General features: G+C 41.6%; 1 protein-coding gene across 1 annotated transcript in view; it reads right to left on the bottom strand.

The window, feature by feature from the left end:
* pip5k1bb (phosphatidylinositol-4-phosphate 5-kinase, type I, beta b) overlaps positions 1-12,494 on the bottom strand; it is a 33,799-nt gene that overhangs the window by 20,342 nt on the left and 963 nt on the right. The window contains exons 2-4 of the mRNA XM_037776953.1: positions 1,035-1,126; positions 879-947; positions 5-135 (exon numbers count right to left, since the gene is read on the bottom strand). Coding sequence (XP_037632881.1) covers positions 5-135; positions 879-947 — 200 coding nt within the window. The 5' untranslated portion in view covers positions 1,035-1,126. The remainder of the gene's footprint in view (positions 1-4; positions 136-878; positions 948-1,034; positions 1,127-12,494) is intronic.

Raw genomic sequence — 12,494 nt, 5'->3', positions numbered from 1 at the left:
TGACCTGGGCAGAAAGACGCTCTCCACCACATAGAAGTCTTGCATAAGCACATCTCTGTCAGGCTTGGAGGTGAGGTTGCCCACTGTGTAGCCAATACCGAGCTGAATGGCCCCCTTCAAGGCCGATGACGTGGTCTAGATGGAAACATAGAAGAGAAAACATCCCATTAGTCAGGCTGTTATATCATACTGTCTCTGCTATATGTGAACGATTGAAAAATAAAAAAATAAGCAAGCCTGAGAGTGATAAGCCTTCTGTTCAAGCCCTTTTTATAAGTCAATAAAAGACTCTAGTTTAATGTAAAAAAATATTTTCACAATTCAAACTATGGCATAAAAATCATGAAAGCAGACCATACATCGAGACATTAAAATCCATGTTTTTTGTATAGCCTAGTATACATTTGTAGAATAAATTCCACACTAACATATTAAAACCCCCAAAAAGGATGGGATATTAACACACTACTACTTTTATTGCATAGGTAGCCATCACAAAAACACCTTTTAAGTCCCAACCTGAACAGTGGTAGCCATTGTGTAGGACCTTCTAATGGTGACATCTTAAGAAATGCTGCCATAAGCAGTGACGTCTAAAGTAAAGAAAAAAAAAAAGGAAAGAAAACAAGTGTGACCAGCACTTGACTGATCTCTGGCAGCCGGCCCTGGCAGGGGTCGGACATTATGTGCAGTAGAAGGACATTTATAAGGACTCATGTGACTCACAGGCTCTGAAGTGCAGACCTTTTGGACTTTGTTGGCTCTAAACAGCGGTATTTCAAAGTAAATGTTGTGGAAGCAGGTTGACATTCGTCTTAAGAGGCCATTTAAACGAAACACAGTTAAGCTCTTGTATGAATAGTCATACTTTTTTTTACCTTTTTGTATGTTTTCTCTCTGCTCGTGCTCCAAGGCCCTCCCATCCCATTTTCTGTTGTGGTTGACATCTGAAAGAGATACAAAGGACTGAAATAAAACCGTGATAAAGTCAAATTACTGGTACTAATTTCACAACCTTTCAAGCATAAACTTACTTTGAAAAGCTGTGCCCGACAAAACAGCAATCAGGGCGACATCTCTTGATTGTCAGCTAACATCAGGAGGTTTGGATCTGCCAGGGGACCCTCTGCAAGAGAACAGACAACCGAGTTATTATTACACAAAAAATAACCAGGGCAAAAAAACGCTCACAGCCTCTTCATTAAGTGAAGTTGCTCCAAGTTAAGATGTGACTGAGGACGGGATGCAACGTGTCCACCAGCGAAGAGTTTTTGATTAACTGCGATAAGTTTGAGGCCACTTTAATGCCATCACTCTCCTGTTAATCTCTGCCTGATAGCAGAGGCAATTTAGTCTATTTCTAAACTCTCACTGCTGAACTGGCCTCCAGCAAGAGATCTCTGCTTTGACACTCATGAAATGCTTATGTATGCGTGTGTAACCATCCCAACTCTCCTTATTAGAGTCTTACATTAGAGAACGATACAATCCTGTATTGTCAGTTCGGTTGTAGCTTCAAAAAGATGTAGAAAGCAACATTTACTAGCACCTTCATCCTCCTCCTCATCTCTGACTTCTTCATTTAGGTCATTTCTTCCATATTACAGGCCATGTGTGCGTGTGCGTTGGATAAATAACACCTCATAAAGAAGCACAGCCGCAGAGTGTGTATGAATGAAGTGGAGCCCCGGGGTTGAAAGCGATCTGCTGGTTCCTCCCAGCTTACAATACAACCAAGTCCTTACTGAGCCACAAAAACACTAGGCTGTCTCATTTCCTCATCCATAAATTTTACTGTACCACTCCCTGTCAGTCTCTTTCCTTCCCTCCTTACTTTTTTTCTCAAGTGCTTTCTTCCTGTTTTACTCCTTCACTCTCCAGAAAAAAAATAAGGCAGAGTGACACAAATCAATGAAACTGTGACATAACTCAACGTGTGTCTTCTGAGCAAGTGGGTAAAACAGGGACACAGACGAGTAGAGGCTTAACAGAAATACTGGCAAAATTTGGACTTCTCACCGCCTCACCTGCATGTACGTACTGTAAATGCACCTGCAGGTCTAAGAGCCACGAGTGCAATGTCTTTCTGCTTCATCAGTCACCTGCTCTGTCACCAGCAATCACATCCCCATCAAATCAGAATCTATTACACTGAGAATACACTTACTGTATGAAACACTTTTATTTTGAAAAGCTTGCTACCAGTTCCTACTACTGTATAACTAAGAGGGTGTAATACCTATCAATAAAAGCATCAAATATGTTGTAGCCATGTTTAAAAATAGTCTTTGTTGACACATACACTGATTGAGATATTTAAAAAATGTAGCAGACACTAAACTCTTATCTCCAGACTGGGTTCTTATCTGTGCACGAGCTCTTCTGTTGCTATAAACAAAGAGACAACACCGCTTTGACTGGAAGCACACCTCCCAACTACGGATATTTGTTTTGGTTTCCTCATTCACCTTTAAAATATTATTCAGTCTTTTTGTATTCACATCTTATAGGAAGGAACACAAGCACATATGGTAACACAAAACGTGTTAACTAATCCTGAGTGAAAAGAATTTGTGTAACTGGAACTGAGACAAAAGTGTGCTTTTAGCTGTGTTATCAGACATTAATATTTCTCTTCACCACTATGCAATGAGGTGCTGATCCACCTGAGCCATTATACTGTATGACTGGCAGTGTGCTCTGAACCTGAGGAATGTCAATGAGCCTGCCGGCCTGTCTGGCTCCCTGCTCGGTCCTGGCCTGAGTGTCAGTGTTAAAAGGGATTGTTTGGACCTCTCTCTCTCGCTCACCTGACCCCACAACCCAGCCGGTGCTCTAACAGACTGTTTCCAGAACAATCCATGAGAGGCCTGCAGCTGCAGTGAACAACAGCAGGTCTGTTGTTCACCTCTCAACAAAAGGGAGGCAGACAGATGGTTGGACATGTGGAGGAAAATGGATGGATGGATCATCCATAATCAGCTGTGTGTCATATACTCCCATTGTGAATACCACTGGCACACAGGAGTATAACAAGGTAAAAAGAGAGCACATGCACACCCTGTTTCCACAAATGTAAAACGATACCTTGTTGTAAGTCACAATTACATTACTGTGAGCTACAAATACAAAAATGCATCTTTTTCAAATCAATGCCTCTGGCAGAGAGTGGGTGTTTTGTGGTATGGATGAGGACCAAACGGGTGAAATTGTACAACCGATCAATAAAAAGGAAACTCTGCACTTGAAGGTCTAAATCTGAATGAAACCCACTTAGAACTGGCCTGTGTAGAGGGGTTGAATTGTGGGTTGTTTATGCGCCTTTGTGAAAGTCAAGCAAGGTCATAAAGACTTCATACGACACGGTAAAACTGTGAACACTATGTCTGCACAATGTAGCCCAGAGAAAAATGTTGATGGAATGAGGAAACATACATTGCATTTTCCATTTCCCACAGTTGTCAAGCTTAGAATTCACGCATATAACACATATACTATTACTAACACATATACTGTACACAGACAAAACAACTGTCTAGTAAAAATGTAAAAGACAAAGGTGTTGCAACTGCAAATTTTCTTGGAAAACTCATCACAGTTCTTCCTGCAACTGTGTCTTTGTCAAAAGCCAGACTCGGTCAACAATGTACTTTTCATTCATTTTATCTTTCCTACTTGTGAAGCACTTTGTGACTACTGCTCTCAAAAGGTGCTATATAAATAAACTTCGCTCTTCTCTACGTCAGTCTTTCTGTTCCTAAACAACTCTCTTCCCGCTTGTCCATACGCCCTCGTCAGAAACTCTACCACCCTTTTAAACAAACACTCTTGAGTGCAGATCAAACACTGGCTCTCATGCCATATCTCCTCCATGGTTTCAGGGATATTGCCAAGGGTGCCAATCAGCCCCTGTTGATGTCAAATAGCTACTCTGTAGCCAAGCAGTCCTGGCAAGGAAAATACGTTGCTGAGAGCAGACATGGGCCGTCTGGAATGGTGAAAATGCAGATCCAATGCATCTGAACTGTCAAAACGTCTGTGGTAATATTCCCTCCCTGGTCTCAGTAGGCAGGGTAATGATAATAATGAAGGCAGGAATCAGACAGCATCACCAGCCATGCTACATACTTGCTTTGAAAAGATACATAAAAAATAAGATATCTCTTCCTATAAGGAGACTTGTTTTTTTGCAATACGTGACAAAGGTGGAACAGTAATTTCCACAGTAGAGAACAACCATTTTCAAACCATCTGATCATGACATCAGGGCTGAGAGGTATTCAGTCAAGGAGGCTCCCATAGTTCCTATCACCAGGATACAGACGCTACATATAGGTTCCTTTTTGCTCTGCTTTACTTCAGTCCCCAGATACTATTGGATTACTGCAGCAGATTGGAGACATAATGGAGAATCAATAGCAGAGCAATGCAGAGCGCTGAGGACTGTACTGCTGGGCTTTCATGACCTTCACAATCCCCGACTATGAGATGTTAGATAAGCACAGATATCTGGATTTGGATGGATACAATCAAGAAGATGCATGGGGAGTCAGCTTAGCTCGGCCTGCAGGGGATCGGCTTCATCAACTTAACTGCTCTGAGCCTCGACTATACGGCTCACAGAAACTCCAACCAAGCAACATTTAACTCAGCAAACTTATTCAATTGCATTGTTGTTGTGTAACTAACAGATGAAATACCAAATACCCCCAAATTTTCCAAAAGTACTGTATATCAGGGTGAATGGTGTGGATCATATGGGACAATATGAAATTTCATGTCATGATCATTCAAAATAACTGTGATTCACAATATTGTCCCAATAATCATCAAAATATGCTTTAAACTTTTAACATGGCACTAAAACATACTGGACTCACTTACCCTTACATCTATTTTAGTGGAAAAACAAACAATCAAACAATCTTAAATTAGGTCATCAATAAAGTCCCCTTGCATAAATAAAGGATACATTTAAAAAATAATTTAAAAAACGATATTGTGTGAGTCTGTTGTTTCTTAAATGATAATTCCTGTATTATCAGGCTCTATGATCGCGAGCTAGACAGCTTTTTTAAGTCACTCATGTGAGGATATTCACGATTATCCTGATAATGGAAATTCACCACAACCAACTAATTGTGAGTGTTTTTTATCCCGATCCGTGATAAAATCCTACATCGTCCCATCCCTAGTGGAGCAGTAGTAATTATCTTTCTGACACCTTGTGTAAACACTTTGGTGTGTCAGTGTGATTACATAATTGGCTTAGTTACCCCAACCGTGTAAAATAGTTGCTTCTGTGAAATGTGTCATGTTCTGTTATGAATCATGAGGCTGGGAAACAAACATTTAATGTGTGGGCTCCTCTCCACGAGCCAAGCAGAAAATGACGATCATAAACAAATGATATGTAGTCCTCCACTCCTCAAAAACATTCATTTTTATCCCCTGGCTGTTTGCTCACAGACAAAGTGAGACACACAGAGGAGTAGAAAATGCTTGGTGAGGTGCAGACAGAGTGAGGGGGATAGAGAAGAGACTGACTCAGCTCATCAATGTCAAAGAGATAAAAACAACCAATTCAGGAGCATTGCTCTGGCTCCACCCAATTCAAATAGACCGCCCAAACAAAAACATAAATACACACAAAGCAAACAGAACATAAAATGTACACAGTGTCAACGTGAACATGTGCAAACAAACATACAGGTTTTGTGGCCCTGTAGATGTAGCCACACACAGACTTTACTGTACACACACACACACGCCCTCTCTGTTTTCTCTCCCTGGTGAGTCTACGCACCAAATAAAGCAGTAAAACAGCAGGCAGGTATTATTTTGGATTGTTTTTGGTGCGTTCTGTTCCATATTTCACTGTATCCTCTGGAGGTGTGTTTGTTTTCATCATCCCTGTGAGAGGGACAAGCTGTGCTGTACAGTAGTGTCTGCCTGCGTACACCGGGCACTACGCAGCACTGCAGAGCTGTGTGTGGAGACTATATGTATATACATATAAACAAGACAAACAATCAGTAGCCAAACTGGTTTGATTGGTTCAAATAACAATGTGGAAACAACTTCTAATGATATTACTAGTAGGGCAAAAATGTAAGTTTGACTAAAGGGCAGCGTCAAATGAAAAGACTATGTTGACTAAATCAAAAGGGTTTATACTAATGCTTAGTGTGTAACATCCAGTGTGTCGTTATCCCGTTAGTATGCTACAGTATTTTGGCACTTTGGTGACAAGTTTCAGCTGCATCTTGTTGTGAAAGTGACATCCATCCAGCAGTACCCGCCAACAGAGCTAGCGTGGCTAAAAATACAGTGATGTCTTAACTGCATGATGCTGCAAGGAGAAGCATAACATAAGTGCAAAGAGATGGAGCTCTTTACAATGACAGCAGCTGCTGTCCCTGATGCATCATGATACAGTGCAGAGTGTGCAGTGCGTGCTGAGCACAACATAAACCTGAATACTTGTAGTGGGATCAACAGTGTGCACGTGTGAGATATACCACTGGCCAGGCAACTATCACCAACTAAATGCACATTTTAACTATTGACAGTATTTGACCTTTTGGCAACAGTAAATAAAGATAAACAATACGTGGGCGGGAGAGAGGGACTGCACCTACAGAGCGCTATGACCTTTCAGAGTTGACGTGAAAAGAAAAAAAACGAGCTAGACAGAGGGAGGGAATGAAAAAGACAGAAGAGGAAAACAATGGGAGAGAGGAACAAAGATAGAGAACAAAAGGTGTGATAGTTTTGAAATATTTAGTTGCGTGCTTCCCCTCGTGATTTAATAACAACGTGCAACAAGACCACGTCAAGGTTTAGTCAAAGCAACGCAATTTTCCCAGCAGGACAGAAAAAGAAAAAAAAAAATTACTATATCAATGCAAACACAAGTACACATCTCACCATATAGAGCAAGCAAATTAAAATATTTAGTTTGCTAAGACAACATGAATATAAGAAACCCAGGGAGAGGACTCGGCCTGTGTGTTTGTAATTCAGAGAGCGTCTCACTCTAGTTCCACTCTGCAGGAAAAGCAGTGAGGAGGAGGTCACCCACTGTGTCCAGAGAGTCACATGATACAACGGAGGGAATGGAGGGGGGGTGAGAGAAACATAGAGATGAGTATATGGAGGGAAAACAGAGACGATGTTCTCTTAAGACACAAAGGCAGGCAGAGTCAGCCCTGATGGAGCGATACACTACAGCTCGACACTCTCTGAGAGGGAAACGAGGACCTATTACAGCAGGGTAATTATATTCAACCACCAGCGATATATACGCAAGCTATAGCCTCAGCTCCTAACGTCACAGCCCATGGAAAACATGATCACATGACACGAAGAGAAGAAGAGAGAGACTTGCCCATGATAGCCAAGCCCAGCTTATAGTTTTACTCAGCTCTGCCCTCAAGTCCAATGGTCCTCTTACTCTTCTTTAAGCCACAAGGGCGACAGGCAGGTTTATTACCTGCATATCGCTGTGGGAACAACTGACTGTGTTTATTATACTCGGAAGTGATCAATCGTGGGGGTAAGAGGGGATAAAGGACTCGCCTTTATTGATCCGAGGTCACGCGCTGCTGAAGAAAAAACGTGGAATTTGTCAAATTTCCGCATTCTTTAACTCCTTTCTTCCACTTGTTTGTCTTCACCCACCCCTCTACGTCTTCCTCTCTGACCCTTTCATTTTGTCAACTCTCCTTCCCACTCTCTCACTCTATAGCACCCAAGGGTTCCCTAAGGGGGCCTCTGTCATTACCAGGGCAGGGAACTAGTAGGGGTAGCATGGGGGGGCTCAACAGGGCCAAAACAACAACAACAACAACAACAAACACCACAACCTCAGAATAATCTGAATTCCTGCAGGGCTGCCAACCTATCGCTCCGCCTGCAACCCTCCAACCCAACAATCGTTATACAGAGGAGCACAATTATCAGCCAATTATCGTCGCAGGCCTCTTTTGGGAGATTTTTTCTTCATCTCAAAAGCTGCTGCTGATATGTTGTTGGGGCCAAGGAGGGGGGAACTCCCCTTTGGAGGTCATTAAGATCAAAGCAATAATACTGGGAAATTCTCCATCCAGATTCACCTGCTGCGAAGTAAATGAGGGGCATTTTTAACAGACGCTGACACTGGTGTTTGTTGACAGTCTTCCCAAGATTAGCATATCTCTGCACAAACAGAGAAGCCAGTGTAGCGGAAACATGGCTTTGGCTGATGAATATGTGTCAAGTCACATCAACAAGAATTACATAAGGTGCTGTGAATGAGGATTGTTCTGTCAATTTGTATCTTCAGTCTTAAAGGTGCATTCCAGTGATTTTTTACTTCTGAGAGACTGATTTAAAAAAGAAGAATAGTTGAAATTCATCACAGGGGCTGAGATATCCTGGCTTTTAGTCCCCAGAATGGTTTGAACATCCAATCCTAAAATTCCCAAAATGTAACTCAATAGTGTATTTTAATAAGACCCCGTGCCTGGTAAATGTCCAAGTCTTTTAAACGTCCTATAACTAGTTTGTAATGCCGATTTTATTATAAATTTGAAGTCTCAAAGACATTTTCCAGCTCCTCCAGAGCTGTAGAGGACATTACACAAATGTTGTGTTCTTTCAGTTTGCACTCTGCATGAGCAGGAAGCTGATCTCCATGTGTAAAATCGGTGGAGTGCCCCTTTAATTATTTTCACTTGACTTCTTTCACTTTCAGTATGAGCAAAGCCGAAAACACACCAAGAAAAAAGCTGAGCTTACATGTAGAGGCCTTTTTCAAGGATTTAACATTAAAAGAACATTCATGCTTTGTTTCATCTACACCTTCTCTGAACCTGTTTATAAGCTTTTGTAAATTTAATTTCACCAATTTTATGAATACTTCTGAATCATTTAAAGAAATCACATAAAAGGGATGACTTTAATTTAAGGAGATTCCTACTTGTTACAAGTGGCCTACAGTTTATGTGTATTGTTACGGGAAATAATGTGGGGGAGCTTTCATTTTCTAGATTTGATGTCATCTGGGTCGAACAGTGATCACAGTACTGTGATAAAAGACAGTTGATTATGGAGTCCTGACTGAGTTCTGGTGGCTATCAGTAGTACGTGGTATGTGCTGACATGAGTGCAGCCTGGACGGTGAAAGAGGACAATAAAAGAGATAACAGAGAGAGAGAGAGAGAGAGAGAGCAGCCCACACTGTGCTTAGGTAGAAGAGCAACACCACTAAACAGAGGTGTGAGGTCTAAACCTCATCTGATCAATAGAGTATGTGGGTCAAACTGCCCACTGACCTGTCTAGGTTTTATGCTTCAAAGCACCATCTTATTCAGCACTGCTCTGATTCATACTGCTATGAATAGTTTGAGGAGGCTTGGAGCAAACAAATTCCCATTTTGATGAGAATTGAATCATTGTATGTATCTCGTAAAAACACCAAACATGTTAATGCATCACAAAGTAGATCCTGGTCAATAATTTAAAATGGCCAATATATCGGACTTTCTGGGGAAATAACAAAGCAGCCTAACACACAACACTCATTAACCCACCAGAAACTGCAAAACAAACCGCATGTTGTATTGTTAGACAACCCACAACTGCTACAAGTGAAATCATATCAAACTGAAATACAATAACTCCAAATGATGTCTACTATACAGGAATTAATACCAAGTCCTCACAAAGATGGATAACACATTTTGTTTTTATAGATTGTCTTCAATCTGTCTTGAAATAATCTCAAATCTCATTCTTCAATAAAAGCATTGTCACTCGCTAAAGTGATCTGATTAAAGGTTGCTACAACTGAGCTGCAAGAAAAGCAACAAGAAAAGAATGGCATGGTGCTGAATAACCTGATACGACGAGCTCTGGAAAGAAAACAAACACTCTTGTCAAAGCTTTCATCGCGTTGTAACTGGGACGTAGCACATTAGCACTTCGACCCAGAATATAACACTGTAGACGGGAGTGAGAGAGGATCCTCCGAGAGAAGAATTAAAGTGGGCGTAGTGGGAAGAGAGGGGTCACAGTAAACACACACAAACATTATGAGGTGCCGGATTTTATTATCACAACACAGTGAGGCATTTTTTTATCAGAACATCTTGACTGTCCCAACATGGGGCCACACCCGTGTGTGCGGACACAAGGCACATCGGTCAGTCAGACCACTATCAGGAATGTGGGAGAGAGCTGAGAACTACTGTTCAGGGCACTGACTTATGTAACGGTCTTAATGAGCCTCATATGCCTGATGTTTTGGTCCTATACTGGGATCCCATGGTACAGTACCCAGAGTGCTCTTTGACCCAAAATCACAAGACTAAACCTTACAGCTGCTACTCTTCACAGGAAGCTCATACAGCAGGGAAAAGATAATGTTTGCATAAAAAAATGTGTCCCTCTGCTTCGAATCAGTGCTATTGAATAATGCTTACAGTTACTGTCCAATTTAGTGTCCCATTTATTTAATCACTAATTCGACCACAGCAAAAGCCCATGAAGAGCTGAGAGTCACAGAATGAATATGATTTGTGTAGACGAGGTTTTGGCTCTACGGTGCTGTGGCACTTGTGCTGCTACTCAGATGGAAAATATTACATAATGCACAGATGCTGCTCACTCTGACAAGCGACATATCAGTGCCAGGGCAGCAGGCAACACAGCGCAGGAGCTCAGGTGTTAGTCCCAAGGAGAGAGCAGGGGATTTGCATGAGCTGTTTTCCCTTTCAAACATCCTCTGCGGCGAACTGACCGACCTGGCCCGAGCCTGGCCTGTTCCACTGCCTCAAAGTCAAATGAGGAAGAAACAGGAAGTTCATAAAGTAAACCACACGCTCATCATTCACACCTTAAAGTGCTTGAAACCAGTCAGATTTGCATGATTATTATTTTTCTCTAATTATCACTAAGTCGACCCTTTAATCCAAATTAGTGACAGGTGTCTGTGTCTGTATATTTCGAGGAACGATCCCAAGTTATGTTTATATGTTGCTTTAGTAGCCACTTTGAAAGCAGAGACACAGGACTATAACATGAAAAGGGTCAAAGGGCACAACCAGACCTAGGACATAGCAGATTCACTTATCAGCCAGCCGAACCACTAGGATGCCCTGTGACAAGATGTTTAAAGCTGAAATAGAAATAAAAACCTGAGTCATTTCTAAAGGGAAACATTTCTCATTCAAGTTGTTATGGAGGAAGTAAACATAAACTAAAACGGAAACTACCTGCCTCACATAACAGAGAGAAAACCCAATCATAACGCGCCAAAACTTTTCATCCTGCATTATGACAAAGCAAAACCCTCCGACCCTCAGACACACATCCATCCATATAACACAAGCTCAACAGTTGAATGATCACCATCACTGGACATCACTGCTGTTGTTGAGTTTGCTAAAGCAGCTCCCCTGCTCACTGGGCAGCTCTCAATCTCCCAGCATAGCATGCAAGACAACCAGTTATCACTTTTACTCTTTGGACTGGCAAAGCTACTTCACTGTTGCAGCCTGGCTGCCAACTACCAGGAGGAGGAATGTAGCACTTCACTGTAAAGAGAAGTGATAATGTGATAGGTAGTGAGGCTCAGTAAATGAGAGGCTGGTCCAGTCAGTGCAACATCTGTAACTTAAACAATAAAACACAGAAAATCTGTCACCTGTACAGCACATATTGTGCCAGAGGGATTTAGCAGCTGTATATGTCCGCACACATGCAGTAGTTTCTCAGAAACTTAGCTTACACAAGGTTAAACTGAGCCATGAAGGGATCCTGACATTAGCTTTATTCTATACCAGGGCTGCCCAAAGTGAATTTGCTAACATCTGGCAGGCCAAATCAGGTTTGATTTGGCCCGCCAGATGTTAGCAAATTCTTCTTTTTTATTAAAAGACCCAACTTTACTGTCTTTTGGAGGCCGTACCAGGCTCGGGTTTATGGTTAGAAGATAGTGGCATCATATGAAACTAGAAAACCTAAGGACTCCATTAGTACCAATCATGTCATGTTAGCTTGTCAGGAAGGAGGCTAACACTCTAAAATTGGGCTAAATTTTGGTGGGGAAAAACTGGCATGGCCATTTGTCAAGGTGTCCCTTGACCTCTGATCTCAAGATATGTGACTGAAAATGTGTTTTATGGGTACCCACAAGTCTCCCCTTTACAGACATGCCCATTTTATAATAATCCTATGCCGTTTTAGGGAAAACATGCAGTTTTTTGAATGCAGTATACATGCGTTATTTTTGCCTTTTCTGAAATTGTGTATTTTAATATTTCTGCATACTGGGGTCCCTAAACAGTCTTGGAAATGCATAAATGAGCCCAATTGTATTCAGCAGGTGGGTTTTAAGGGCCTAACTATGCAAAACATATTCAATTAAGGGAACTTGGGATCCTAGTACCATTTTGCATCTTAATAATACAATACAATAGGTGTTTAATTTTGTCCCGTGGCCCTCCATT

Source organism: Sebastes umbrosus, chromosome 8 (genome assembly GCF_015220745.1).
Source record: "Sebastes umbrosus isolate fSebUmb1 chromosome 8, fSebUmb1.pri, whole genome shotgun sequence".
NCBI classification, from domain to species: domain Eukaryota; kingdom Metazoa; phylum Chordata; class Actinopteri; order Perciformes; family Sebastidae; genus Sebastes; species Sebastes umbrosus.
This window is presented reverse-complemented; position numbering and strand designations above follow the sequence as displayed.